The sequence below is a fragment of the Pistacia vera genome, unplaced genomic scaffold (genome assembly GCF_008641045.1).
Source record: "Pistacia vera cultivar Batoury unplaced genomic scaffold, PisVer_v2 Contig338, whole genome shotgun sequence".
NCBI lineage: Eukaryota > Viridiplantae > Streptophyta > Magnoliopsida > Sapindales > Anacardiaceae > Pistacia > Pistacia vera.
Genome location: NW_022196155.1, coordinates 1,967,603 through 1,995,167, shown reverse-complemented (window position 1 = coordinate 1,995,167; position 27,565 = coordinate 1,967,603). Strand labels below are relative to the sequence as shown.

Here is a 27,565-nt window from a genome sequence, read left to right as displayed (position 1 = left end):
CATTTGGGTTAGGGTTTCACGCCCATTCTGGGTCTTCTTTGTGTGAATCTTTCTGGAGTATTTGTTTGAGGGCAGGGGTTCCTTAAAGGGTGTAAAGTACTCTAGGGTTTGATAGGATTTGCAGGATACAGGGAAGTGAATGAGTGTTTGATTCGGTGAGTGACAGTGAAGAATATTCATCTGTAAATTGTAATCTTTGAAGTGATCAATATCAGTGCAGCGAGCTCCATATTTTGGAGTTCAACGTGGATGTAACTTGTTCTATATTGAACAAGCGAACCACGGTATATCTTGTGTTGTGTGATTGTTCGTTGTTCTTGTAGTTTCTGTTTTGTATTGTGACTAATCTTGCAGGTTGAAGGATTCGTATTGATTTACAACAGTGGTATCAGAGCCTTTTAGGTCTAAATCGAATCTAGGGTTAGAAATCGTTCAACTCTTGACGAACTCAAAAATTAGGGTTTGTCAGTTTTTGGGGGTCTTTCGATTTAAAGGTCCCTAGATCATTAGGCTATCAAATCTTGTTGAGTCTTGGGGCTAATTCGTGAGATTAGGTCACATACACAAGGGATCGACGAAAATAGGGCAAAATCATAATTAGGGTTTTGTCAAGATTTAGGGGTTTTCTCTTTTAATTAGGGTTTTTTGAATATCTTTTGAGTCTGTTTAAGGGTATATAGCTGGAATACCAGTGACCGCCTTAAAAACGCCTGGCAGTATTTGGCAACTTCTGGTGTAACAAAGCCATGTACTCCTTATACTGCTCTGTCTTGTCATTGTAAATATGATGAACACTACCACGCGTGTAAAGATATCCCAGTATGATGGGAAGATGGATTTCAATACCTGGAAGAAAAAGATGAAGGCACTTTTATCCCACAACAAGGTGGGAATAGCACTGAAGAAAGATGAAACCAAGTGGTAAGAAGAAAAGATGAAAAAGAAAGCAGAGATAGATGAAGAAGCATACAATCTGATAATCATGAATTTATCAGATAGTGTTCTGCGAAAAATGATGGTCTTGACACACCAATAGAGCTCTGGGGTAAACTCGAAACTCTGTATGCATTGAAATCTACTCCTAATTTAGCATTCTTGAAAGGTGCTCTGTTTTCTTATAGAATGGATGCCTCTTAAGTCATTAGAAGAAAATTTAGATGAATTTCTAAAAATGGCATTAGTGCTAAAAGGAACTGATCAGGAATTAGGAGATTCTAGTCTTGTAATGATTTTGTTAAATTCTCTTCTTGATGAATATTTAGTAGTAAAGAATGCATTACAGTACACTGGTATAGTCCCTAGTGTAGATCTAATAATGGCTGGCTTAAAATCCAGAGAACTAGAGCTAAAAATACAAAAGAGAAATGGGAATAATCTCTTTGTAAAAGGAAAACAAGACACTGGTCATTTTGGTAAAGACACTTGAAAGGGGGTTCAACAAAACCTAGGCCCTAAGAATAAGAAGAAAGGCAAAGGCTATAATAACAATAAGTCTAAGTCAGAGACTAGAAAGTGTTTCCATTGCAACAAACCTGGTCACATAAAAAAGAATTGCTATGATTGGATTAGGAAGCAAAAGCAGAATAGTACAGAGAGTAACCTAGCATCCTCTAGTAACAGCTTTGAGATCACTGACGCCCTTACTGTGTCCAATTCTGAAACTGCTAATGAATGGGTGCTAGACTCAGGGTGTTCCTTTCATATTAGCCCTAATAAAACCTGGTTTCAAAACCTGATAACTGGTGAACCTGAAATAGTGTTTATGGGAAATAATAATTCATGTAGGGTTCAAGGGATTGGTAGCATTACCCTTAGACTTAAAACTAGCAAACTAATAATGTTAACCAACCAGAGCTTAAGCGTAACCTGATTTCATTAGGCACACTGGATGAAGCAGGCTGTAGCTATAGAGCTGAAAATGGTTGCATTACTGTTTATAAGAATAATCAAATTCTGTTTGAGGGTGTGAAAAGGCATGGTCTGTACATATTGAGTGGTCAATATTATCAGTTGAATGTTAATTCTGCTTTCATATCTACTAACATTTCAAATGCAGAAAAATGGCACCTCAGGATGGGCCATATAGGCCAAACTAGTATGAGCAATCTCAAACAACAGGGGTACTTTGGTAATGACAATGTATCAGACTTAGAGTTTTGTGAGATTTGTGTCATGGGCAAACAGCACGGGTTGAGCTTCCCAAAAGGAACTCACCTGTCTGTGGGATGTTTGGATTATCTTCATGCTGATCTGTGGGGTCCAGAGAGAGTCAAAACTCATGGGGGTAATAGTTACTTTCTAGCCATAGTGGATGATTTCAGTAGGAAAATGTAGGTTTACCTTCTTACGACCAAAGATGAGGCACTAAGTAAGTTTAAGAGTTGGAAGACTTTAGTAGAAAACCAACTGGAGAAAAAGGTGAAAGCACTCAGAACTGACAATGGCCTGGAATTCTGTAACACTGAGTTTGATGCATATTGTAAAGACTAGGGGATTATGAGACATAAGACAGTTAGAAGAACACCTCAGCAAAATGGAGTTGCTGAGAGGATGAACAGGACACTGTTAGAGAAGGTTAGCTGTCTCCTCTTCACAGCTGGACTACCTAAGTCCTTTTGGGGAGAGGCTTTAACCACAGCTGCCTATTTGATAAATAGAACTCCCTCTAGTGCAACTGGTCTTATATGCCCTGAAGAAAAATGGACAGGAAGAAAACCTTCACTCAGCCACCTAAGAGTATTTGGCTGTGTAGCCTATGCACATACAGTAGATAAAAAATTAGAACCAAGGTCCCTAAGATGTGTATTTCTGGGGTATCAAGAAGGAACCAAAGGATATAGGCTGTGGGAGAGAGAAACCCTAGGGGTTAAGGTTATCATCAGTAGAGATGTTATCTTTAATGAATTTATGTTCCCTTGTAGGGTTACTAATAACAGTGCAGGTACCTCAAGCCACCAAGTGGAGACACCATAGCAAACAGACAGTACTCAGTTTGAGGTGGAGTCAACAAGGCAACAGGAGCCTGAGAACAATACTGATGAACCAGAATATGAAACTGAGCACACTACAACTAATACTGAACCTAATGGTGAAGATGAAAGTGAGGAAAACATTGACAATGACCAACAAAATGATCTGGCTCAGTATCAACTGGCCAGAGATAGAACCAGAAGGGACATAAGACCACCAGCAAGGTTCAGTTATGCAGACCTCATCTACACAGCCCTGCTGGCTGGAGTAGAGATCCAGAGGACAGAACCTGACTCCTATGAACAGGCAGTCAACTCAAAGGACAGAAAACATTGGCTCACTACCATGAATGAGGAGATGGACTCCCTGTGGCAGAACAAAACCTGGATTCTGGTTCCAAAACCCAAAGATGTCAAACTGGTGGACTGTAAGTGGTTATACAAGCTAAAGGAAGGCATAAACCAAACTGATCCACCAAGGTATAAGGCTAGGTTGGTAGCCAAAGGCTACACCCAGCGAGCAGGTATAGACTTTACTGAAATTTTCTCACCTGTTGTTAAATTCAAAACTATAAGATTTATGTTATCTATAGTAGCCCATTATGACTTAGAGTTAGAGCAGTTAGATGTAAAAACTGCATTCTTGCATGGCGAATTAGAAGAACAGATTTATATGAGTCAACCTATAGGGTTTAAGGATAAAAGGTTCCCTGACCATGTATGTTTGCTGTATAAATCTCTGTATGGTCTCAAACAAGCACCTAGGCAGTGGTACAAGAGATTTGACTCCTTTATAGTAGGCATAGGGTTTACTAGAAGTGAGCATGATAATTGTTTCTATTTTGCACATGTGGATACAAATCCTGTATATTTGTTATTATATGTTGATGACATGCTATTAATTAGTAAATCTAAGACCAAATTGAGGAATTGAAAGGGAAATTGCATGCTGAATTTGACATGAAGGATTTGGGCTGTGCTAAGAAAATTTTAGGTATGTTAATAGAAAGAAACAGGAAGAATTACAGCCTAAAATTGCATCAGATGCCTTATCTGAAAAACTTGTGCTAAAGTTTGGAATGAGTGACTCTAAGTGTGCCACAATGCCCCTAGCTAGTCACCTCATCCTTAGAAAAGCCCAAAGTCCTAAAACAGAACCTGATAGACTAAAAATGGAAACCATACCATATGCAAATGCCATTGGTTCTGTTATGTACTCTATGATCAGTATAAGACCTGATTTATCATATTCAATATCACTTCTAAGTAGATACATGTCAAATCCTGGGTGTGATCACTAGAATGCTTTGAAATGGCTACTAACATACATTAAAAGTATAGAAAATATTGGTCTGAATTTCTGTAAAAGAAACTCCACACTTGATCTGGTGGGTATGTAGATTCTGATTTTGCAGGTGATAGAGATTCGCGGAAATTCACCACAGCATATCAGTTTACTTTGGGAGGAAACTGCATCAGTTGGAAGTCCCAACTGCATCCACTGGTAGCCTTGTCCACAACTGAAGCTGAATACGTGGCTGTAACCGACGCATTCAAAGAAGCCATATGGCTCCAAGGATTCCTGAAAGAGGCCAAGCTGCAGGATGGAACTGTGACTGTCTATTCAGATAGTCAGAGTGCCATTCATCTGGGAAAGAATCCCGTGTACCATGAGAGAACCAAACATGTTGACGTGAGGTATCATTTTGTGAGGGATATGATCTCCAAAGGAGAAGTGAACCTGCAGAAAATCCCAACTGAAAACAACCCGACAGACATGGGAACCAAGGTTGTAACACTTGCAAAGTTCAAGCACTGCTTAAACTTATTGCATGTGGGATAACCAAATCAGAACTAAGAAGGAGTATGGAAAAGCTTGCTGCACAACTGAACTGACATTGCTGAAACGACTGCCATATACTTCAAGGTGGAGATTGTTAAATAAGTGAAGCATGCGACGTCGTTTAGACCAGGTAAAAAAATGTTGTCGTTTTGTCTATTATTCCAAATGAATCACAGCCATCAAAGTTAAAGAGAATCCAATGGCTCAAATGCAATCAGAAGTCAACAGTATAAAAAAGGGACTATTCACGCATTTGGGAGAGATCGAGTTTTAGGTCTTCGTTTCATTTTCTCTGAAATAGCATTTCATTTGGGTTAGGGTTTCACACCCATTCTGAGTCTTCTTTGTGTGAATCTTTCTGGAGTATTTGTTTTAGGGCAAGGGTTCCTTAAAAGGTATAGAGTACTCTAGGGTTTGATAGGAGTTGCGGGATACAGGGAAGTGAATGAGTGTTTGATTCGGTGAGTGACAGTGAAGAATATTCATCTGTAAATTGTAATCTTTGAAGTGATCAATATCAGTGCAGCGAGCTCCATATTCTGGAGTTCAACGTGGATGTAACTTGTTCTATATTGAACAAGCGAACCACGATATATCTTGTGTTGTGTGATTGTTCATTGTTCTTGCAGTTTCTGTTTTGTATTGTGACTAATCTTGCAGGTAGGATTGGTATTGATTTACAACATTCATATTTTGGAAGACAAACATATTACTTCACAAGTATGTGTGGCTCATTGCAAGATAGTTAGAAAGTATTAGTTAGCTTTCTTATCAAAAAACCAAGATTCATTAATATTAAAATCATATTCTTTTTTTATTTTTTATTTTTTATTCGTTCATATTGATTACCTCGTACTCATGGTAAGACACGGTGTGTATAAATTAGAGAGAGGCAACAGGAGTGCAACTACAACCTCATGCAAGTCATTCCATCTGACACTTGACCTTAAAACCTTCCTAAATCAAAATGGCTCTTTATTGTCAGCTTACTTCACTGCCTTCAATAACTTTTATAAGATTGCCGCCTTTAAAAAGCTCCTTAGTTGGATCATCCAGCAACATCGTTCGTCGAGCTGATAGATCAATACTTAAATGTATAGCTGCAACCAAAACGTCTGATGAAACCATTGTTAGACGATCAGCCAATTACCCACCTTCCAATTGGTCCCATGATTATGTTCAATCACTCACCAGTAACTATGTGGTATATTTCTGTTGTCAATTAACTTTTACTGCTTATACTTATAGAAATATTTGGTTCGCATCTGTATTTATAAGTTATTAAAATTAATTAGTTCTGAAATATGCAGGGAGAATCGTTTGCCCAACGGGTTGAAAAGCTTAAGGAAGAAGTTAGGCTGATGCTTAATTCGGTGGATCCCTTATATCAACTAGAGCTGATTGATGACTTGGAAAGACTTGGAGTATCTAATCACCTTCAGGATGAAATAAAGAGAATCCTAAATGAGATACACAACAATAATTCCAACAATTATAAGCCAAGAGAAGAAAGTTTACATGCAATATCTCTTGAATTCAGACTTTTAAGACAGCATGGCTATGATATTCCTATAGGTGCCTAATATAGATTTATAACATACACAAAAATTTGCCATTTGGATTCATTTATACACAATTTTTCTACCAAACTATATAGTAAAATATATTGGATACATGAAATTCTTTTACGGTGCAACATGATGGAAAAAGTAATTCATTTCACTTTAATTATTTCATCCTTTTTCCAGAAATTTTCGACAATTTCAGGGATGAGAAAGGAAACTTCAGGCCATGCCTCACAGATGATTGCAGAGGAATTTTATCTATGTATGAAGCTGCTTTTCTTTTGAAAGAAGGAGAGAATGTCATCTTTGATGATGTTAGAAATTTCACAACCTCCTACCTCAAGGAATATGTGAAAGAAAACAAAGATCAATATCTTTCCACTGTAGTGAGCCATGAGTTGGAGCTTCCGCGGTATTGGAGGATGCCAAGATTGGAGGCAAGGTGGTTCATAGATGTATATGAGACAAGACCTGACATAAACAGTATCGTGCTTAAGCTTGCCAAACTTGATTTTAACATGGTGCAAGCAATGCATCAAGAGGATATGAAGTCTACATCAAGGTAAGAGGCTAGCTATACCTAATTAAGAGAGGGTAAAGTTGTTGATTTAATATCTAAACATGAACCTACAACATAAATATAAAAGCAATTAATAAACTAAAAATCATTGGAACTTCTTGTATATCTTGTACACATGATGATGTTCTTTTTCATATAAAGGAAGTGGAAGAAGATGGGTCTTGGACATCAACTTAGTAGTTTTGCACGAGATAGCTGGATGATGAGTTTCTTTTGGGCTATGGGGATGACTTCCGAACCACAGTATGGACATTGTAGGACTATGTCTGGAATCGTCAATGCTTTGATTACGTCTATGGATGATGTGTATAATGTTTATGGCACTTTGGATGAACTTGAAATTTTAACCGAAGCTATTGACAGGTTTGTGGCAGGCCATGATAGTTTCGATTGATACACATAGTTATTTAATTCCGTGCATAGCTATTCCCAACATGGAATTTTTATATATAATTTGTGTTGTTATTTAGATGGGATGTCAACAAAATTGACCAACTTCCACACTATATGAAGATATTTTTTCTTGCTCTCTACAATTTCGTCAACGAATTGGGTTTTGATGCTGTCAAAGAACACACAGTTGACATCATTCCTTATCTAAAGAAATCGGTAATTAATACAATCTATTTATATAGAATATATTATGAAGATGATTTTTTAATGTTGTAGATTTATGTGCGATTCATTATGATTGATATCATTATAAATTGTTTTAGTGGGCAGATTTATGCAAAAACTATTTATTGGAGGCAAAGTGGTATAAGGATGGTTACACCCCAACCCTCAAAGAATACATGGACGATGCATGGATTTCTATAGGAGCACTTGTGATGCTAATCCATGCATATTTTTTAAGTACAAATCCATTACCAAAGGGGCCTATGAAATACTTGGAAGAATATAGCGATATAATTAAGTGGTCATCAATCATTATACGACTTGCAAATGACATGGGGACTTCATCTGTAAGCTTTATATATATACTTTTCTTTTTTAAAATATGATACTTTTTTGACATGAGCTCACGTATTAATCTATTTATTATTAAGAGTTATTTGTTTATTATATATCTTTTTTGAAACTATCAATCATAAATTTGTCCTCTAAGTAAAAAGCTTAGATCCGAAGAGGAGTTAATAAACTGTAATTGATTATAAAATATTTTCACTATTTAAAAAAAAAAAAAACAGTGAGGCTTAGTACAAGATAGTAAGAGTGGATACTCTTAAATCCATCAATTGTTACATGCATGAAACTGGAGCGTCTGAAGAAGAGGCTCGTGAACACATACAGAAAATGATTGCTACAACGTGGATGAAGATGAACAGAGATCGGCTTGGAAACCCTCATTTTCCAGAAACGTTTGTTACAGTTGCGATGAACCTAGGCAGGGTGGCTCAGTGTGTGTACCAATATAGAGACGGGCATGCTATTGAAGAGTTGTTTAAAGATCGCATCATGTCATTATTTTTTTATCCCATTCCATTAATGAATGGAGATGGTTACAAGAAATGATGAAAGTTGAGATAACTTTCTTTGTCTTTTATTTTTAACATGAGAGAATAAAAATGTACTGCTTTCTTTTTTTCATATTCCTTATTTTTAACTATGCGAGGGGCTTGGCTTCGTAATAATTCTACCCATAAAATGATTATTACGACATTGTTGCATTAAAAAATATATGTTCTAACATTGTAGGGTGTCGGAAAAAGGTCATATTCCAACAATAGAGCCAAAATCAAAATAGCCTATCTCATATTAGTTATAAATTCCTATAGTGTAAGCAATACAATAAAATGTTAGACACAATAAAATTGAATCATATATATCCCCTTAATATATGTCCAAAGTTAGGCAGCCCACTAAATATTCTTAAGAAGAATTCAGATAACAAAGTTGTTCCACAAAGCACCAAATAGAGCACTATTAATCCCAAATTATTCTTCATCCTATACAATAATACAACTACAAAACTAAAAAAGGAAAAGAGAATCAACCTGCAATCCGGCGAAGTACAGTTTAGAGTAAAGAAGTACAATTTTGCAAGTGAAGTTGAACTAGGATCGATTTAAATCTTCTTTAGACTTTAGTCGAGTGAAGAAGAAGATTGAAAATGGAATTTGAAAGGTGCAGATGCAGATGCAGGAAGATTGAAGATGCGGATGCGATTCAAAGTTTCGAACTCTGTGCAGCTAAGAAAGAAAATATCCCCAATTGAAATAAGGAATGAAGATGCAAATTTGGGAATGGGTTTTTTTTAGGGTTTAGATATGCAAATAATTAGTGACTCGGTTTGGGTCACAGACCGGTTGAACTAGTGGTTTGGGACTATTTTGCCAGTCCGACCATAGTCCAAAGCGATTTTTAATCTATTAACAAGTTTAACATTGAATTGGACCAAATTGTGGCCGATTTCCGATCGATCCAACTGGTCTGGTCCGGGTTTCAAAACAGTGATATTATCAATGTGTGTTTTTTTTTTAAACAAACATATTCTAGTGCGATGTAATATCCATGTGGTTTATCGTAAATATGATTTAGGTGTACTGGCTACCATAAATCTAGGGGTTTTTATATTTGCGAAACAGTAGAGGGAGTAAACTGATATTTTTTAAAACGCATAACAGGCTGAAAGGAAAATGACATCCGTTTCCAAGCCAAACGACATGTCGTCTCTTCGGATAATAAATGTCGTTTGACAATATTGGTTGACCCCCTATGTTCCGGGAAATATCTTAAAAACCTTATTTATGATTCGCTTGTAGACCTAAATAATATTTTCCATTAAGTAATTGATATCTAATTATAGATCACTATGCTAATTTATGATAAGATTTTAATAAATAATTAATCCTTAAAATTGAAATGGCAACGCAATATTGTGATCAAATTTGATACTAAACCATTTTGCAGACTATCCTAATAATTTGTCACATTATTTATTGTAATTTCATTTACCTCTAATTTTAAATCATTCAATCATATAATAACATATTGATGTGTACAAATTATAGTATTTTTATAGTTTAGTCATATTACAACATATTAATTTATACAAATCATAATATTTAATAGTTTTCGAAAATCATTAAAACTTTTAAAATTTAAGCATATAAGAAATGAATGAAATTAACTCTATATAAAACTATGTATGACATGGAACACATTGATACCCTAGACAAGCTACTTTTGGGGTGGTTGAATAATTCAATAGAGATTCTTGAATGTATTACTCAAAAAGTCATGAGTTCGAGTCACTCTTTAGTTATTAATAAGGGTAATCACTGAAAATCTTACCTAATCGGTAGTTTCAAGATCCCCGAGAATTAGTTGAAGTGGATGTAAACAGGTCCGAACATCCCGATCATAAAAAAAATAATTAATTAACAAAAATATTTCAAGACATGCCACCATATGATTCATAACCAAGATTGATAGGCGAATTTAATTGGCTAAATTAGGAGGCGTACCAAATACTATTGATAGTGGGGGTTCTTCCTCGTAATTGTACATAATATTTAACTTCTAAACTTCACATTTTCAACCTATTTCAATTTCTCTTTTATATATAACTTCACATGTGAATTAAGAGAGATTAGAGATTAGTAAATAGTAAGTAGTCAACAGAGTTGTATATTTTTAAATAATATTAAGAATTAAATAAATTTATCTTAAATTTGTTGATGTCAATCAGAAGATATTCTGGAACAGGAAGTAGTGTAATGTAATACATAAATACAACTAGGGTATTTCTGTAAATTAATTTTTAATCATCATGGAAGAAGTGCCAAAAGGAATCTACTTCTCTTGCATCTATGTCTTCACTCTTAACAATCTCTTAATTTATCCTCTTCATTTCCACAGTCAATGGCTTCACATGACCATCATCATCCTGATCATCACCATCACGATCATACCCATCAGTAATCTTAGTAAACTGTTTTCATGAATCAAACATTTTGAAGTGATGGAGATTCAGCTACGCAATCATGGGTAGGTCCAGATGGGAGGGTGTACCATAGCCACGACGGACTTGCACCACACTCACATGAACCCATTTACTCTCCTGGTTTCTTCAGGAGAAGAGCTCCTCCTCTTCTATCCAGAGACTTCAATGAGAGAGCCTTCACTGTTGGTATTGGTGGTCCTGTTGGTACTGGGTATTTTCACCATTCTCTCTAAATGAAGTCTAAGTTCTAAATGTATGCTAGTTCATTTTTATTTTTATTGAACACAGGGTTTCATTTTGTCCTTAAATTTTATAATTGTATGAATGCATAGTGTGTTGGCATCTGGAATTATCTGGTTGAGGGCAAATTTAGTATGCTTTGATTGGGATTTCTGTATTGTCCGAATGTGTTCCATTTTCACGTGTATAGGACATTTGGTTACTGCCTTACAGGAAAACAGTTTAATGCTGGTTTATGTAAATTCTTACGGGACAAATACAGCCTTGCGGCTTTAAGTAACTCGACAATGATTCTTGTCATTCCTTATAATCTTGAGTTTTTACCTCAGCCATCTCTCTGAAAATTTCATGTTTCGAATCAGTGCCATTTCAAAATTTCAAATTTTGGCCTTTCTTGTGCATAACCAGGTCAAGTTAACTATGTTACTGAGCCATTTCAAAAATTGAAATTTTGGTCTTTCTAGTGCATAACCAGGTCAAGTCTATGAACTGTGCCATTAGGAGTGTTAAGAAAGTGTTTCATATGACACAGATTATAGATGGTGATGGTATTTTAGGTTTCATACTACTTTCATGCTTTCAGTATGCATTTATTTTTCTCATAATAATTGGTTACTCACCCGATTAACCTGCTTTTTATTAGATTCAAAGTATTTTTAAAAAAAAAAAATTGAGAAAGTTACGGCAATGTGGTCTATAGATAATGACTTTGCGTCAATTTCCGTAATTTGCCCAAACTTGAATCTCACAACTTTATACTCAAAAAAAAAAAAAAAAAAAAAAAAAAATGCTTCTCCATAGAGGAGCGTTAGGAACCTCTAGCTTGTATTAAGTTGTATATCTAGTATGTTTCAATTTTTCAAATCTTGGTTTAATTAAAAGTATTCTCAATGGAAGATTGCTGGTAATGTGCCTGGATCCATAGTGGGAAAGTAAGCTCCATTTTCAACTCATAATGAATCCCCATCTATTGTCTTGGACTTAGCCTTAAATGACACAGACCATCTTGCACTTAACTTCATTTCCTTGCGCTTGAGAGGTGGATGAACTGGCCAATAATTCATGGTTCTGTATTATCAAATTGAACGTCACTAGCCAACGGCCATTTCTTTCAGTTTTTGACTACAATCTCCTAAGAATTAACTTTACAATGGGTTAATTATCTTGTCGAATTATATGCTCTTGTTATTTCTTATTATTAATGATTATCTAAGTTAATGATGGATTCGGAGGAATATAATTACTTCAGGTGACAAATGATATATTCACAAAAGAGGATGGTGAGTTCCTGATGAAGAATGGTTCTCTGCCCGAGGAAAGGATACATGCTGTGGAAACGGGACGCTGTCCACATGCTGCAATTCGCGAAGATATAAGCATAAACCTTGGCCCTCTTGAGGAACTTACTAACTTTTTCAAAGCCGACATACTTCTTTGTTAATCCGGGGGAGGTAATTTACTAGGGAATGCATTTTCTCAATATGAATTTTCTCCTGAAGAGATCTTGCTAAAATCTAAATTGGACTGATAAAGTTGTCATCTTGATTTACCAATTGTAGAGGTCATCACAACATAAATGTACTGATTACATGTTGAATAAGTTTGCTCTATTAATAATGATATTGGGAAAATATGACAACTATTTGGGGAGCCTGTGGTTATCCAAATTCAGGCAATCTAGTCTAACGAAAATTTCACTAGGGAAGAGAAGGCCCATGTTTGAAATTCAGAGTTAATGTGTAGTACTCATTGTATCTGTTAACAGTTAAAGTCTTATGATAAGTCGTGCATAATTTGTGATACACAACTGCTGTCTCTACTGGAACTGGATTACAACTGGAGAAGATTCAACTTCTATAAAGTTTTATGTCTGCAGATAATTTAGCTGCCAACTTTAGCAGGGAGCTGGCTGACTATATCATTTATATAATTGATGTATCTGGTGGTGATAAAATTCCTTGGAAAGGTGGCCCAGGCATCAACCAAGCTGATCTTCTAGTATGTAGCTTAATATTTGTAATTGCCTAATATTGTAGTTGATGTTGTTTTGTCTGGAAGTTAATGTGAATGATTTGTTGCATTTGGTTGTAGGTGACCTGCACCAGCAGTCGGAGCTGACTTAGCAGTAATGGAGTGTGACGCACTCAAGATGCGTGAGGGAGGGCCTTTTGTCTTTGCTCAGGTAGGTTGAGGCAGTATTTGCATTTGCTTGATTTAAGCATGAAGGAACCTGGTGTATTCTGACTTGTGGAAGTTACTCGATTACTAAAAATGAAGTTATTATATAATATCATTTTGGTTTATACTTAAATCGTATTTCAGTGTAACCTCCTGGCATTGTTTCATCTTGAAATCTGTAAACCAGCATGTAGCAATAAATGTCCCCTCTCATGGCTTTCTTTCTGAATATGCAGATATGAATCGTTTAATTAATGAGTAGTATCATCCCAGAACCCAATTGAGTTTAGATTCTCTCTACATCCTTCGAAAATTAAATGACTTTAGTGCCTCAGGATCAGGTTCTCGTGTTCAAATACTATTTTCATTCACAAATTGTCGACTAGTCAAAGAGCTGATTGAGCACTACGACTTATTCTCAGTCATCCAATTTTAATTTGGTAACCAGATATTGACACATCTAGCTAACAGCTGACGTTAATATTATTTCTATGCTTTAGCCTTATAAGATAACAAATGATAAAATGATTTGATTGCAAGGTAAATATAACGTTAACAGGTAGCGATTTTTCATAATCTTTGTTGTTGGGTAACCATGATGTTTTGCTAGAGATCAATCTTGGTTGGTGTACGGAAGGCTAATTGGTTCTAAATTATGATTCCGATCACTACCAACATAAAGAGCTTATGGGTTACACACATTAAAGATAGTTTAAGATGAATGATGAACATAAGGGTAATTTCATCTTTCAGATGAAAATGTGTATTTCACTATTTTGGTCATTTTGTTGTGCATTTGAATTTGTTGGAGTTGTTACCCGTATATGCCTCTTTGTTTTAAAACCCAGACCAGACCGTCTGGTCCGACCGAGAGCTAGCCTTTACTCCAGTCCGGGTTAACATAAAAACCAAAAATATCATTAATCCCGCTTTGGACCGACAATGGATCGATGGAACAATATAAAACCGTCAGTCCAATCGGCTCAGGGCTTAAAATGGTTTGCTATTTTTTTATATCTAATCCTAAAAATTTCATATTCCTACTTTCTAAATCAATTTGCAGCACCGTTTTATTCTCCGTTTCATTTGAATAAAAAAACCAAATTGCATTTTCCATTTTATCTTTTATTTTTCTTCACTTACTCTAAAATCTACCGTGTAAAGAAGAAGAAGTAAGGGGAGGGGAAGGAAGAAGAAAGAGTAGAGGAGACAAAAGAAAGAGTAAGAAAGAAGATTAAAAGAAAGAAAAGAGGAGATGAAGAGAAAGAGAAGGAAGAAGAAAGAGGAGGAGAGAAAAATTACAGTAGAGAGACGTGAATGTGTTAGAAGAAAGAAGAAAGTGATAAAAAAGGAGAAAGAAGAAAGTGATGGAGAGTGATGGGGAGAGAGAGAGGGAGAGAGAAAAGAAGAAAGAAGAAAGTGACGGGGAGTGATGGGGAGAGAGAGAGAGAGAGAGAGAGAGAGAGAGAGAGAGAGAGAGAAAATGAGAAAAAAGAAAGTGATGGGGAGTGATGGCGTGACGAAGAGAGAAAAAAATAATTAATAATAAAATTTGTAGAGTGCATTTGCTTTAATTTAAACTTATAGAGGCTTATAGGTAAGAGATGTATTTACTGATTTTCAAACTTATAAAAATTAATGAAACTGTTTAAAAATATGATTGCTATATACTAGTCAAACCGACCGGTTCAATCGATTAGATCGGTCAATTCGTAAACCAACCCTTTGATCGGGTCAAAGGGTGGTCTGATCTTTAAAACAATGATATGTCTTACTATATAAAGAAAAGGAAAAGAGAAAAATAAATGAGTTTATTATTTTTCATTAAGCAAATTGAGAGAATTTTTCTTTCAATTTTTCATTCAACCTTTGGCTTTGAGTAATCAATCAGTCTAGCAATCTCTTTGATTGTGGATTGTTGTTCCTCCCTTTGTGCGGACTTCATTGGTTCCATTCTTCTTTTTGAATCGGACTGCAAAGAAATTATGTTTTGATGAACAGTATAGTAAATAGTGATAGTAAACAGTGATGTAAACAGTGTCAGTAAATGGTGATGGTGAACAGTATCAAAAATTAAACGTGAAGGAACCTCCAAATGTTGGTATATAATTAACCCTTGAATGGGTTTAACGCATGTAAATAAAATAATCTATGCCCAGATTCGTTGGGTTTAAAAGGTTTAATCGAAAATTTTTTCAATTGCTGCGCTTTCTATCGATGAAATCCTAACAGCTATATCTAAAGGCTCTTTTTCTAGTCCCATTAATTGACTTAAAATGCATAAATGATTTGTTTTTTTCTCGAATACACCGATTTCCCGAGTTCTTTGATTAATTTGACGTTTTGGTCCCTTAATTTGACATTTGGTGGGAGCCACCTTCCTTGGTTTTTGAATTAGAAAAAACTAATCTGCCTTTATGTTCCCTCATCCATCAATTCTCCAAATTTTCAATTCTCAAAATATTTGATATTGACAAATATCTAGAGAGACATTTAAGGAATTGGTCCGGATTCATTCTTTATTATTTGGTTCACTTAAATTAATATAATATATTGGCCAAACAAAAACCAGTATCATAAATCTAGGTGTTTTTTAATATTTGGAAAACTGATAGTTTTTAAAATGCGTGGCATGCCCTCTGAAAGGCAAATGACCTCCGTTTCCAGCCAAACAACCTGTCGCCTCGTGCTCTCGGATAACTAATGTGTCATTTGACAAGAGGCCCAAACGACATGCACCCCACCCTAGTTTGCTATAAAGACAATGTAGTACCAAAAAGTTAAAAACGTCAATTACCTACCTTCTGTACAAATCTGAGTAAGTTAGTAAAAAAGGGATATATGGTAATTTGTTATATCCAACAAAAAAAATAAACATTCTGCCCCCTTTCTCTCTTTACTATTATTTTATAAAATATTTCTTCTCAATTTTTAATTATTGTATTTTTATAATTACTGTGAATTAAAATCTTGTCTCATCTTCTTCATCTCTCGCCATAACCACAGACAACTAGCAGCAAAAATACCAAAGTCCCACAAAAAAACCCTCACTCACATCACCCAAAATATTCAATGCAAAAATCCCAAAGAAAATCACTCTAACACTCAAGAAACAAAACACGCAATGCACAAAGGTGGGTCAAAACTCAACAAAGTGTGTGCCAAAACTTGGAAAATTCAATTCATCAATATGCCAAAACCATCAAAAATCCCCCAAAATCAAACCAAAACACAAAAAAAAAAAAAAAAAAAAACACTCTCCCAATTAATTTCCAACCATCAATTTCTCATCAAAAAACTCCGAAAAACACCAATCAATCCAATTCAGACAACAACAAAACAAACTAGAATTCCATGGGGCGGTGAAATGTGAGTCAACGCCGATGGGTAAATGGGGGTTTTAGAGGGTCACAACGAAAAACCGATTGCGGGGAGAGAGGTTTTCGTGCCGGGGGTTTTCTGGAAAATGGGTGGGGAACGTGCGACTTCGCTTTGCAAAAGACCCCATTTTTTTTGCCCCTTTTTATGAGAGAGATGCAGATGATGAAGACGAGAAGAGAGAGAGAAGAGAGGCTTTCGATCTGCCGGATTTGCTGCTGGGTTATTGCTTAGTGATTTGAGAAAAAGAGGGAGAAGGAAGGGAAAAAGAGAAGGGAGATAATCAGAGAAAATATAAGAGAAAGGGAGAAGAAGACGAAGGATAAAAAGATTTTTGGGCAGATGTTTTAAATATTTTATTAATGCAATTTTTTTTAAACTTTTTTTTTTTTTTATGCAAAACCTTAAAACAAAAAAAGTCAAAATTACCCTCCCACAAAAATGATAGAATGTCGATAATACCATTTTAGTTACAGATTTACTAACTGGTTTGGACAGAAAGTGGGTATTTATATCATTTCAAAACCTTTATGTCTCAATTTTGGCTTTAAAACAAATTCTGGGTAGGTGTAAGAAGTCCGTTCCCGCCTTTCACAAATTGGTTGACCCCCTATGTTTCGGGAATATCTAAAACCTATTTATGATTCTCTCGTAACCTAAATATATTTACCATTACTATAATTGATATTAATTTTAGATCACTATGCTAATTATGATAATTTATAAAATTCTCCTTAAGTGAAATGAGAACGCTATTGTGATCAATTGATACTAAACCATTTGGAACTATCCTAATAATTTGTCACATAATCTACTTTCTTTCATTTACCTCTAATTTTAATCAATCCAACACTATATAAACATATTGAGTGTACAATTATAGTATTTTTATAGTTAAATCATATACAACAATTAATTATACACAATCATAATATTTAATAGTTTTCGAAAATCATTAAAACATTTAAATTTAAGCATAGAGAAATGAATGAAATTAACTCTATATAAAACTAGTATGGTCATGGAAACATTGATATTCTGACAAACACCTTTGGTGTTAGTAGTTTAATAGGGACTCCTTGATGTATTACTCAAAGAGTCATAGTAATTCTTGTTTTGTTACTAATAAGGGTAACACTCATGAAAATCTTACATGTCGTAGATTAAGTCCCCAAGAATTAGTGAGTGATGTAACGTCCGAATACCCCGATTATAAAAAAAATAATTAATAAAAAAAATCAAGACTGCCACCATATGACTATAAAGATTGATGCGAATTTAATTGGCTAAATTGGAGGCATACAAACTACTATTGATAGTGGGGTTTCTTCGATTGTACATAATATTATCTTCTAACTTCACATTTTCAACCTATTTCATTTCTCTTTTATATATAACTTACATGTGAATTAAGAGAGATTAAGATTAGTCAATAGTAAGTAAGTCAACAGAGTTTATAATTTTTAAATAATATTAAGAATTAAATAAAATTTATCTTAAATATTGATTGACATAATCAGTAAAGATATCGGGAAGGAAGTCGTGTAATTAATATAATAAACTAGGTATTCTGAAATTACTTTTTCACATGAAGAGTACCAAAAGGAATCTGCCTTCTCTTGCATCATGTTCACTCTAAACATCTCTTAATTTATCCTCTTCATTTCCACATTCATGGCTTCACATGACCATCATCATCCTGATCATCACATCACGTCATACCATCAGTAATCTTTCTATTTGATTATTTCTTTTCTGGTTGTAGTATTATTTCTGTACTATGAGAACTTACTAACTGTTTTATGAATCAAACATTTTAAGTGATGAGAATTCAGCTACGAATCATGGGTAGGTCCAGATGGGAGGGTGTACCATAGCCACGACGGACTCGCACCACACTCACTGAACCCATTTACTCTCCTGGTTTCTTCAGAGAAGAGCTCCTCCTCTTCTATCCAGAGACTTCAATGAGAGAGCCTTCACTGTTGGTATTGGTGGTCCTGTTGGTACTGGGTATTTCACCATTCCTCTAAATTTTAATTTTAATGTTCTATGCTAGTTCATTTTTACTTTTATTGAACAGGGTTTCATTTTTGTCCTTAAATTTTATTTATAATTATATGATGCATAGTGGTTTTGGCATCTGGAATTATCTGGTTTAGGACACATTTTAGTATGCTTTGATTTGGATTTCTTATTGTCCGAATGTTTCCATTTTCATGTGTATTATATTCTTGTCACTGGCCAAATTAACTAAATGAATTGCTGTTGATGGAGCATTTGGTTACTGCCTTACAGGAAAACAGCTTTAATCTGGCTTTATGTAAATTCTTACGGGACAACTACAGCCTTGCAGCTGTAAGTATCATCGACAATGAATTCTGTCATTCCTTATAATCTTGAGTTTTTCCCTCAGCCATCTCTCTGAAAATTTCATGTTTCGAATCATGCCATTTCAAAATTTTCAAATTTTGGTCTTTCTTGGTGCATAACCAGGTCAAGTTAACTCTGTTTACTGACCATTTCAAAAATTTCAAATTTGGGTCTTTCTAGTGCATAACCAGGTCATCTATGTACTGTGCCATTAGGAGTGTTAAGAAAGTGTTTCTTATACCAGATTTATAGATGGTGATGTATTTTATGTCATGCTTTTCTTATGATTATTTTCTCATAATAGTGTTACTTTAACCTGCTTTTATAGATTCAAAGTTTAAAAAAAAAAAAAAATTGAGAAAGTGACGGCAATGTGGTCTATAGATAATGACTTTGCTCAATTTCCTTTATTTGCCAAACTTGAATCACACAACTTTATTACCACAAAGATGTTTGTCCATAAAGGGGCGTTAGAACCTCTAGCTTGTATTAAGTGGATATCTAGTATTTTCTTCTATTTTTTCAAATCTTGGTTTAATTAAGTACTCTCAATGGAAATTTCTGGCAGTGTGCCTGGATCCATAGTGGGAAAGTAAGCTCCATTTCAACTCATAATGAATCCCCATCTGGTCTTGGACTTAGCCTTAGACACAGACCAGCTGTGCACTTAACTTCATTTCCTTGCACTTGAGAGGTGGATGAACTAGCGAATAATTCATGGTTCTGTATTCTCAAATTGAATGTCTCAGTAGCCACAACCATTTCTTTCAGTCTTTGACTACAATCTCCTAAGAATTACCTTTACAATGGGTTAATTATCTTGTCTAATATATGCTCTTTTATTTTTCTATTATTTAATGATTATCTAGTAAATGATGGATAAGGAATATAATCACTTCAGGTGACAAATGATATATTCACAAAAGAGGATGTGAGTTCCTGATGAAGAATGGTGCTCTCCCCGAGGAAAGGATACGTGCTGTGAAACGGGAGCTGTCCACGCTGCATTCGTGAAGATATCAGCATAACCTTGGCCCGCTTGAGGAACTTTCTAACTTGTTCAAAGCAGACATACTTCTTTGTGAATCGGGGAGGTATTTAGAGAAAATGCATTTTCTCAATATGAATTTTCTCTTGAAGAGATCTTGCTAAAATCTAAATTAGACTGATAAGTTGTTATCTTGATTTACCAATTGTAGAGGCCTCACAACAGAAATAACTGACTACAGTTAAGAAGTTTTGCTCTAGTAATAATGATATTGGGAAATATGACAACTATTTGGGAGCCTGTGGTTATCCAATTCAGGCAATCTATTCTAACGAAAATTTCACTAGAAGAGAAGGCCATGTTTGAAATTCAAGCTAATGTGTAGTACTCATTGTATCTGTTACAGTTAAAGTCTTAATAAGTTGTGCATGATTTGTGATGCACAACCTGCTTTCTCTACTGGAATGATTACAACTAGAGAAGATTCAACTTTTTAAAGTTTTATGTCTGCAGATAATTAGCTGCCAACTTTAGCAGGGAGCTGGCTGACTATATCATTTATATAATCGATGTATCTGGTGGTGATAAAATTCCTCGGAAAGGTGGCCCAGCATCACCCAAGCTGATCTTCTAGTATGTAGCTTAATATTTGTAATTGCTTAGTATTTTTTGATGTTGTTTTGTCTGGAAGTTAATGTGAATGATTTGTTGCATTTTGTGTAGTGATACAAGACTGACCTGCACCACAGTCGGAGCTGACTTAGCAGTAATGGAGCGTGACGCACTCAGATGCGTGATGGAGGGCCTTTTGTCTTTGCCAGGTTAGTTAGGCAGTATTTGCATTTGCTTGATTTAAGCATGAAAGAACCTGGTGTTTCTGACCTGTGAAGTACTCAATTACAAAAAATGAAGAAGTTATTTTTAATCTGTTTCTTGACATACAATTTTAATCTCTTTTTGCCTGCAGAAAAATTTAAACAATCTGTTTGCTACAATCTTTATGTAAATGTTTTCATTACCCTATGGTATTTTTCTCTATCTATACGAACAGAAACCTGTTTATAAATTTCCCACAAAGTTCCTGCCTTACCCATGACATGAAATTATGTTGTTAAACATGAAATTTTCTTTCTTTCGGCTGCAACCTGCATTGGGAATTTCAAACTATTTTGTCTGGATGATTTATGTGAATTTTCGTATACAGGTCAAGCATGGGCTTGGTGTGGAGGAAATAGTGAACCACATTTACAGGGTTGGGAAGCGCAACTGGGAAGAAGCGGCGTTGATGTTTCCTCTGTATATCATTTTGGTTTATACTTATATCGTATTTAGTTAACCTCCTGGCATGTTTCATCTTGAAATCTTAAACCAGCTGTAGCAATAAATGTCCCATCTCATGGCTCTTTCTTGAATGCAGATATGAATCGTTTAATTAATGATTAATATCATCCCAGACCCATGAGTTTATTCTCTACATGCTTTGAAATTAATGATTTTAGTGCCTCAGGATCAGGTTCTTGTGTTAAATACTATTTTTCATTCACAAATTGTAACTAGTCAGAGATGATTGATCACAACCTTAATTTTCTCAGTCATTCCATTTTAATTTTAGGGTCGTTGATCCGATAACCTGATACTGACACATTAAGAATTCAGATAACATATGGTTTGACATTATTTCTATCTTTAGTCTGATAGGATACAATAATAAAATGATTTGATTGCACGGTAAACAATATAACAATTCGTAACTTTGTAAATCTTTGTTTGTTGGGTAACTATAATGTTGCGAGAGATCATCTTGGTTAGTGTATGGAGGCTAATTAGTTGGTCTAAATTATGATTCCGATCACTGTCAACATAATGAAAAACTTCATGGGTCACACACATTAAAGGTAGTTTAAGTATGATGAATGGATAAATTTAGTCTTTTAGGTGAAGGTAATTTTGGTCATTTTGTTGTGCATTGAATTTGTGGATTGTTGCCGTATTCAATATTCATCCTTACTATATAAAGAAAAGGAAAGGAAGGAAAAAAATGAGTTTATTATTTTCATTAACCCGGCCGCCCAAAGCAAATTGACAGAATTTTTTCTCAATTTTTCATTAACCTTTGACCTTTGGCTTTGAGTAATCATCAGTCTAGCACCTCTTTGATTGTGGATTTATCGTTCCTACTCTTCTACCTTGTGTGGACTTCATTAGTTTGATTCGTCTTTTGAATCAGATTGCGAAAAATTGTGTTTCGATGAACAGTATCAATAAACATACGATGAACAATACGGTGACCTTGTATTTTGACGGTAGTGTGAACAGTACCAGCAATAGTGATGGTGAACAGCACCAAAATTAAAACGTGAAGGACGTCCAAACATGGTATATGTTAATCCTTGAATGGGTTTAAGTTTTACACGCATGTAAATATAATATCTATGCCCGATTCGTTGGGTGTAAAAGGTTTAATCAAAAAATTTTATTTCTGCCGCTGCGTTTTTCTGTCGATTAAATCCAACAGCTATATCTAGAGGATCTTTTTCTGTCCACCTTAATTGACTTAAATGCATAAATGATTTGTTTTTTTCTCGAATACACCGATTTCCTCTTGAGTTCCTTGATTAATTTGACGTTTTGCCGTCCTTTAATTGACATTGGTGAGAGCACCTTCCTTGGTGTTTGAATGGCCGAACCGATTTATATGCATACCAGGTTCGTCGAAAAACGATAGTTGGTACCCAAAAGGTTTTGAAACGATAAATAGGTACCTTCCGTTATGTTTCTGTTTAGTGATTTTCATTTGATAATAGTAAAAGACTAAAAGCCCTTAAAAGTTTAATATTTAGATTTTTATAAATTTAAAAATTTAAAAAAACCCCCTAGTTTGCTAATTTTGACTAAATACCCCTATATATAAAAATTTTAATAAAATAACAAAAACACCCCCGCCACCCGCAGTGCCAGATTCCGCCACCACTCCGGAATCTGGCTGCGAAAATTGTGTTACGAACACAGACCCACGGATCTGTGTTCGTAACGCGTGATCTTCATTTTCCGGCAGATCCGTGGCTGTCTGGCTGAAAATGCCAGATCTAACGGCCAGATCAGCCTCCGAGACCGGGAAAACTGTTTACGACACTAGACCCATCGATCTGTGTCGTAACATGTCGATCTGGCATTCCCGGCCCAGATCCGGGGAGGATCTGGCCGAAAAGGCCAATCTGGCCGTCGAGGCCGGAAAAGCCAGATCGTGTGTTACGACACAGATCCACGGGTGTGTGGTCGTAACACATTTCCGGCCAGATTCCGAGTGTGGTGGCCGGAATCTGGCACTGTGGGTGGCGGGGGTTTTTTGTTATTTTATAAAATTTTTTATATTTGGGTATTTAGTCAATTAGCAAACCTAGGGGTTTTTAGAAATTTTAATTTTAAAAAAACTAAAATTAAACTTCACAGGGCATTTAGTTATCCATTTGTTATTTTAAAACTTTTGGTATCAACTTGTCGTTTCGAAAAATGTTGGGTCCCAATAAAGTATTGGGTAGATTTGTGCTGCAGATTTTTTTTCTTTTGAAAGGAAAGGAGACCAAGACTTAGTTGTAGAAATGGCCAAAATAGTTTTTGAGAGAGAGAGACGAGCGAGCAATAATTGAGTATGAAAAACTACCAATTGAAGAAATAAAAAGTCAAGTTAATTAATTAATCAGCACAAGTACATGGCAACCCTACAATAAACAAAAGCGTGCCAGTGTTAGCCCTCGTTTTCTCTACGGAGCAATCAAGAATGTGCCTTGTCACTGTCATGTTGTGGGCCGCCCTACCGACCGCCGCTTCTCATTAAAAGAAGAAATCAAACGGTAAAAATTATAAATTTCTATATCTTCTCATAAAAGAGAAGAATCAAACGGTAAGAAAAATATATAATATTTCTTATAGATATAGTTTTAGAAAAAAAATTTACTTGACTGAATATTATAATTAATACTTAAAAGCTATATTCTAACAGCCACAGAAAGTAAAAAATCTATTGGAAACCAAAATCCTCTTGCCTGAAGGAACATGAAGTTTTGACAGAAAACAGGGAATGGAAACAGATGAGCTCTGTTTTAGTTTTTATTCTCTCATTTTGATAGGCAAAAATGGTTGTACGGAAAATAAAAACTCACTGTTATCGTTTAACTTCGTTGAAATCTTAAAATCAAAGATATATATGTTTTTACATCACTGGAAAAACATTTTGCAAACCATAATTCTAACAATCTGAAGCAAAGATCTCCACGTATCCGTCATATACCTTAAGCTCTTCTAATTAGAACCCTACTGATAATTAATTTTAATACCCCACAATATTATTTAAGACATGATTCTAATTTGGTATTATCACACAGATCAGATTAATTATTGCTATTGAGCTGCCACATCCTTATACTTAAGATTTTACCTGTCTTCCGTAGGGGTGCTTTTCTCCTCCTTCGCCAGCTGGCGGGTGAGTCTTGCGCCAGATCGAGTCAGGACTGGGTGTTCCAAGTCTCCTGATGCCGAAGGGTTTTTGGACTGGGTTATCCTCCTGGTGATGTACTATCTGTTGGTTATTTCAGTGAGTACCTGGCTTTCGATGGGACCTTAGGTGATATAAATTACCGAGGTCCCATCGAACTTTCTCACATCTTATTTGATGAAACCTATTACGCTCAATTAATCATATCCATATATTTATTAGCAAATGCAGAGCAGAACTGAGAGGTTATTAGTCTTAGCATTGACTGAAAGAAATGCCGCCACGAAAGCAGCAAAATTCTGAAAGAGATTTGAGTCAAGAAGCTGATCTCAAGAGCTAGCAATGTGATAATGTGACTCTGCAGCCAATGCAGAAGCAGTTTTAGTTGATTACTCCACGCACAACATTCTCTGTTTCAATACTTGGGACTAAGCATTTTTATTAATAGCTTCACTGAATGATATGAGGAGAAACTCCTCTAATTGCTTGGTAATTAATATTGTCATTGAACATCCATGACACCCACCCAGGAATATTCATTTATGAGGCATGTGGCTGGTCGCAACTGGTATTCAATCTCTCAAACCTTCATAAAAAAAAAAAAAAAAAAATTTGAGAAAGTGACGGCAATGTGGTCTATAGATAATGACTTTGCTTCAATTTCCTTTAATTTGCCCAACCTTGATCACACAACTTCATTACTCAAAAAGATGTTTGTCCATAAAGGAGCATTAGGAAACCTGTAGCTTGTATTAAGTTGTATATCTAGTATGTTTCTATTTTCAAATCTTGGTTTAAATAAAAGTACTCTCAATGGAAATTTTCTGCATTGTGCCTGGATCCATAGTGGGAAAGTAAGCAGCTCCATTTTCACTCATAATGAATCCCCATCTATGTCTTGGACTTGGCCTTAATGACACAGACCAGCTTGCACTTTCCTTCATTTCCTTGCACTTGAGAGGTGGATGAACCAGTGAATAATTCAGGTTCTGTATTCTCAAATTGAATGTCTCAGTAGCCAACAACCATTCTTTCAGTCTTTGACTACAATCTCCTAATAATTACCTTCACATGGTTTAATTATCTTGTCTAATTAATAGCTCTTGTTATTTCTTATTATTTATGATTATCTAAGTAGAATGATGGATGAAGAGGAATATAATCACTTCAGTGACAAATGATATATTCACAAAAGATGGTGAGTTCCTGATGAAGAATGGTGCTCTGCCCGAGGAAAGGATACTGGCTGTGGAAACGGGGCTGTCCACATGCTGCAATTCGTGAATAATCAGCATAAACCTTGGCCCGCTTGAGGAACTTTCTAACTGTTCAAAGCAGACATACTTCTTTGTGAATCCGGGGGAGGTATTTATTAGAGAATGCATTTTCCTCATATGAATTTTCTCTTGAGAGATCTTGCTAAAATCTAATTAGACTGATAAGTTTGTATCTTTTACCAATTGTAAGAGGCCATCACAACAGAATATACTGACTACACGGTTGAAAAGTTTTGCTCTAGTAATAGATATTGGGAAAATATGACAACTATTTGGGAGCCTGTGGTTACCAAATCAGGCAATCTATTCTAACGAAAATTTCACTAGGAAGAGAAGGCCCTGTTTGAAATTCAGAGCTAATGTGTAGTACTCATTGTTCTGTTAACAGTTAAAGTCTTATGATGTTGTGCATATTTGTGATACGCAAACTGCTGTCTCTACTGGAAGTGATTACAACTGAGAAGATTCACTTTTATAAAGTTTTATGTCTGCAGATAATTTAGCTGCCAACTTAGCAGGGAGCTGGCTGACATATATCATTTATATAATTGATGTATCTGGTGGTGATAAAATTCCTCGGAAAGGTGCCCAGGCATCTCCAAGCTGATCTTCTAGTATGTAGCTTAATATTGTAATTGCTTAGCATTGTAGTTGATGTTGTTTGTCTGAAGTTAATGTGAATGATTCGTTGCATTTGTTGATAAACAGACTGACCTGGCACCAGCAGTTGGAGCTGACTTAGCAGTAATGGAGCGTGATGCACTCAAGATGCGTGTGGGGGGGCCCTTTTGTCTTTGCTCAGTTTGGTTGAGGCAGTATTTGCATTTGCTTGATTTAAGCATGAAGGAACCTGGTATTATGTAATCTGTTTACTTGAAATTTTTAATCTCTTTTGCTCAGAAAAAATTTTAATTCAATCTGTTTGCTACTAATGCTTTATGTAAATGTTTTCATTACCTATGGTATTTTTCACTATACATACAAATAGAACCTATTTATAAATTTCCCACAAGTTCCTGCCTTATCCCAGGCATGAAATTAATTTGTTGTTAAACCATGAAAATTTTCTTTCTTTGGGGCTGCAACCTGCTATTGGGAATTAAAACTGTTTTTGTCTCTGGAAGTATATGTGAATTTTTCGTATACAGTCAAGCATGAGCTTGGTTTGGAGGAAATAGTGAACCACATTTTACGGGTTTGGAAGCAGCAAGTGGGAAGAAGCGGCTTTGATGTCTCCTCTATAATATCATTTTGGTTTATACTTAATACGTATTTCAGTGTAACCTCCTGGCATTGTTTCATCTTGAAATCTGTAAACCAGCATGTAGCACTAATGTCCCCTCTCATGGCTTTCTTTCTGATATGCAGATATGAATCGTTTAATACTCTCTACATGCTTTGAAATAAATGATTTTAGAGCCTCAGGATCAGGTTTCTTGTTGTTCAATACTACTTTCATTCACAAATTGTCAACTAGTCAGAGAGTTGATGATCAATCATCCAATTTTAATATGGTTGGTTGATCCGATAATCAAATACTGACTCATCTAAGATAACATCTGATGTTAACATTATTTCTATGCTTTAGTTTGATAGGGTAACAAATGATGAAAGGATGATTTTTAACTGTAAATATAATGTTGATATTTAGCGATTTCTCATAATCTTTCTTTGTTGGGTAATTTTGATGTTTTGTTAAGGTCCATCTTGGTTGGTGTACGATGGCAATTAGT

The 27,565-nt window shown here is 35.3% G+C and overlaps 1 protein-coding gene and 2 pseudogenes across 3 annotated transcripts; all 3 read left to right on the top strand.

The window, feature by feature from the left end:
- The first annotated feature begins 10,740 nt into the window (after positions 1-10,740).
- LOC116138051 (urease accessory protein G-like) lies at positions 10,741-13,613 on the top strand. 3 transcript variants are annotated; one of them, XR_004129257.1, is made up of 5 exons: positions 10,741-10,880; positions 10,923-11,117; positions 12,396-12,597; positions 13,023-13,144; positions 13,238-13,613. XR_004129257.1 is itself a non-coding variant. In XM_031423766.1 (4 exons), the coding sequence occupies exons 2-4, from the start codon at positions 10,961-10,963 to the stop codon at positions 13,262-13,264; spliced, it is 306 nt and encodes a 101-aa protein (XP_031279626.1). In that variant the 5' UTR covers positions 10,741-10,880; positions 10,923-10,960; the 3' UTR covers positions 13,265-13,555. The 3 variants fall into 3 exon arrangements, 2 of the variants coding, with proteins under 2 accessions (XP_031279626.1, XP_031279627.1); XM_031423766.1 differs by lacking the exon at positions 12,396-12,597 and having other exon boundaries at positions 13,238-13,555; XM_031423767.1 differs by lacking the exons at positions 12,396-12,597; positions 13,023-13,144; positions 13,238-13,613 and adding an exon at positions 11,360-11,402.
- Positions 13,614-18,376: 4,763 nt separating this feature from the next.
- LOC116137954 lies at positions 18,377-21,349 on the top strand (annotated as a pseudogene).
- Positions 21,350-25,701: 4,352 nt separating this feature from the next.
- Positions 25,702-27,234, top strand: LOC116137953 (annotated as a pseudogene).
- Positions 27,235-27,565: the final 331 nt, after the last annotated feature.

Excerpts from the sequence above, each read along its gene's own strand:
- LOC116138051 (XM_031423766.1), top strand. The coding sequence starts at position 10,961 with ATGGGAGGGTGTACCATAGCCACGACGGACTTGCACCACACTCACATG. Across the intron at positions 11,118-13,022 it reads GGTGGTCCTGTTGGTACTGG|ATAATTTAGCTGCCAACTTT; the intron begins GTATTTTCACCA and ends TTATGTCTGCAG. Across the intron at positions 13,145-13,237 it reads TCAACCAAGCTGATCTTCTA|GTGACCTGCACCAGCAGTCG; the intron begins GTATGTAGCTTA and ends ATTTGGTTGTAG.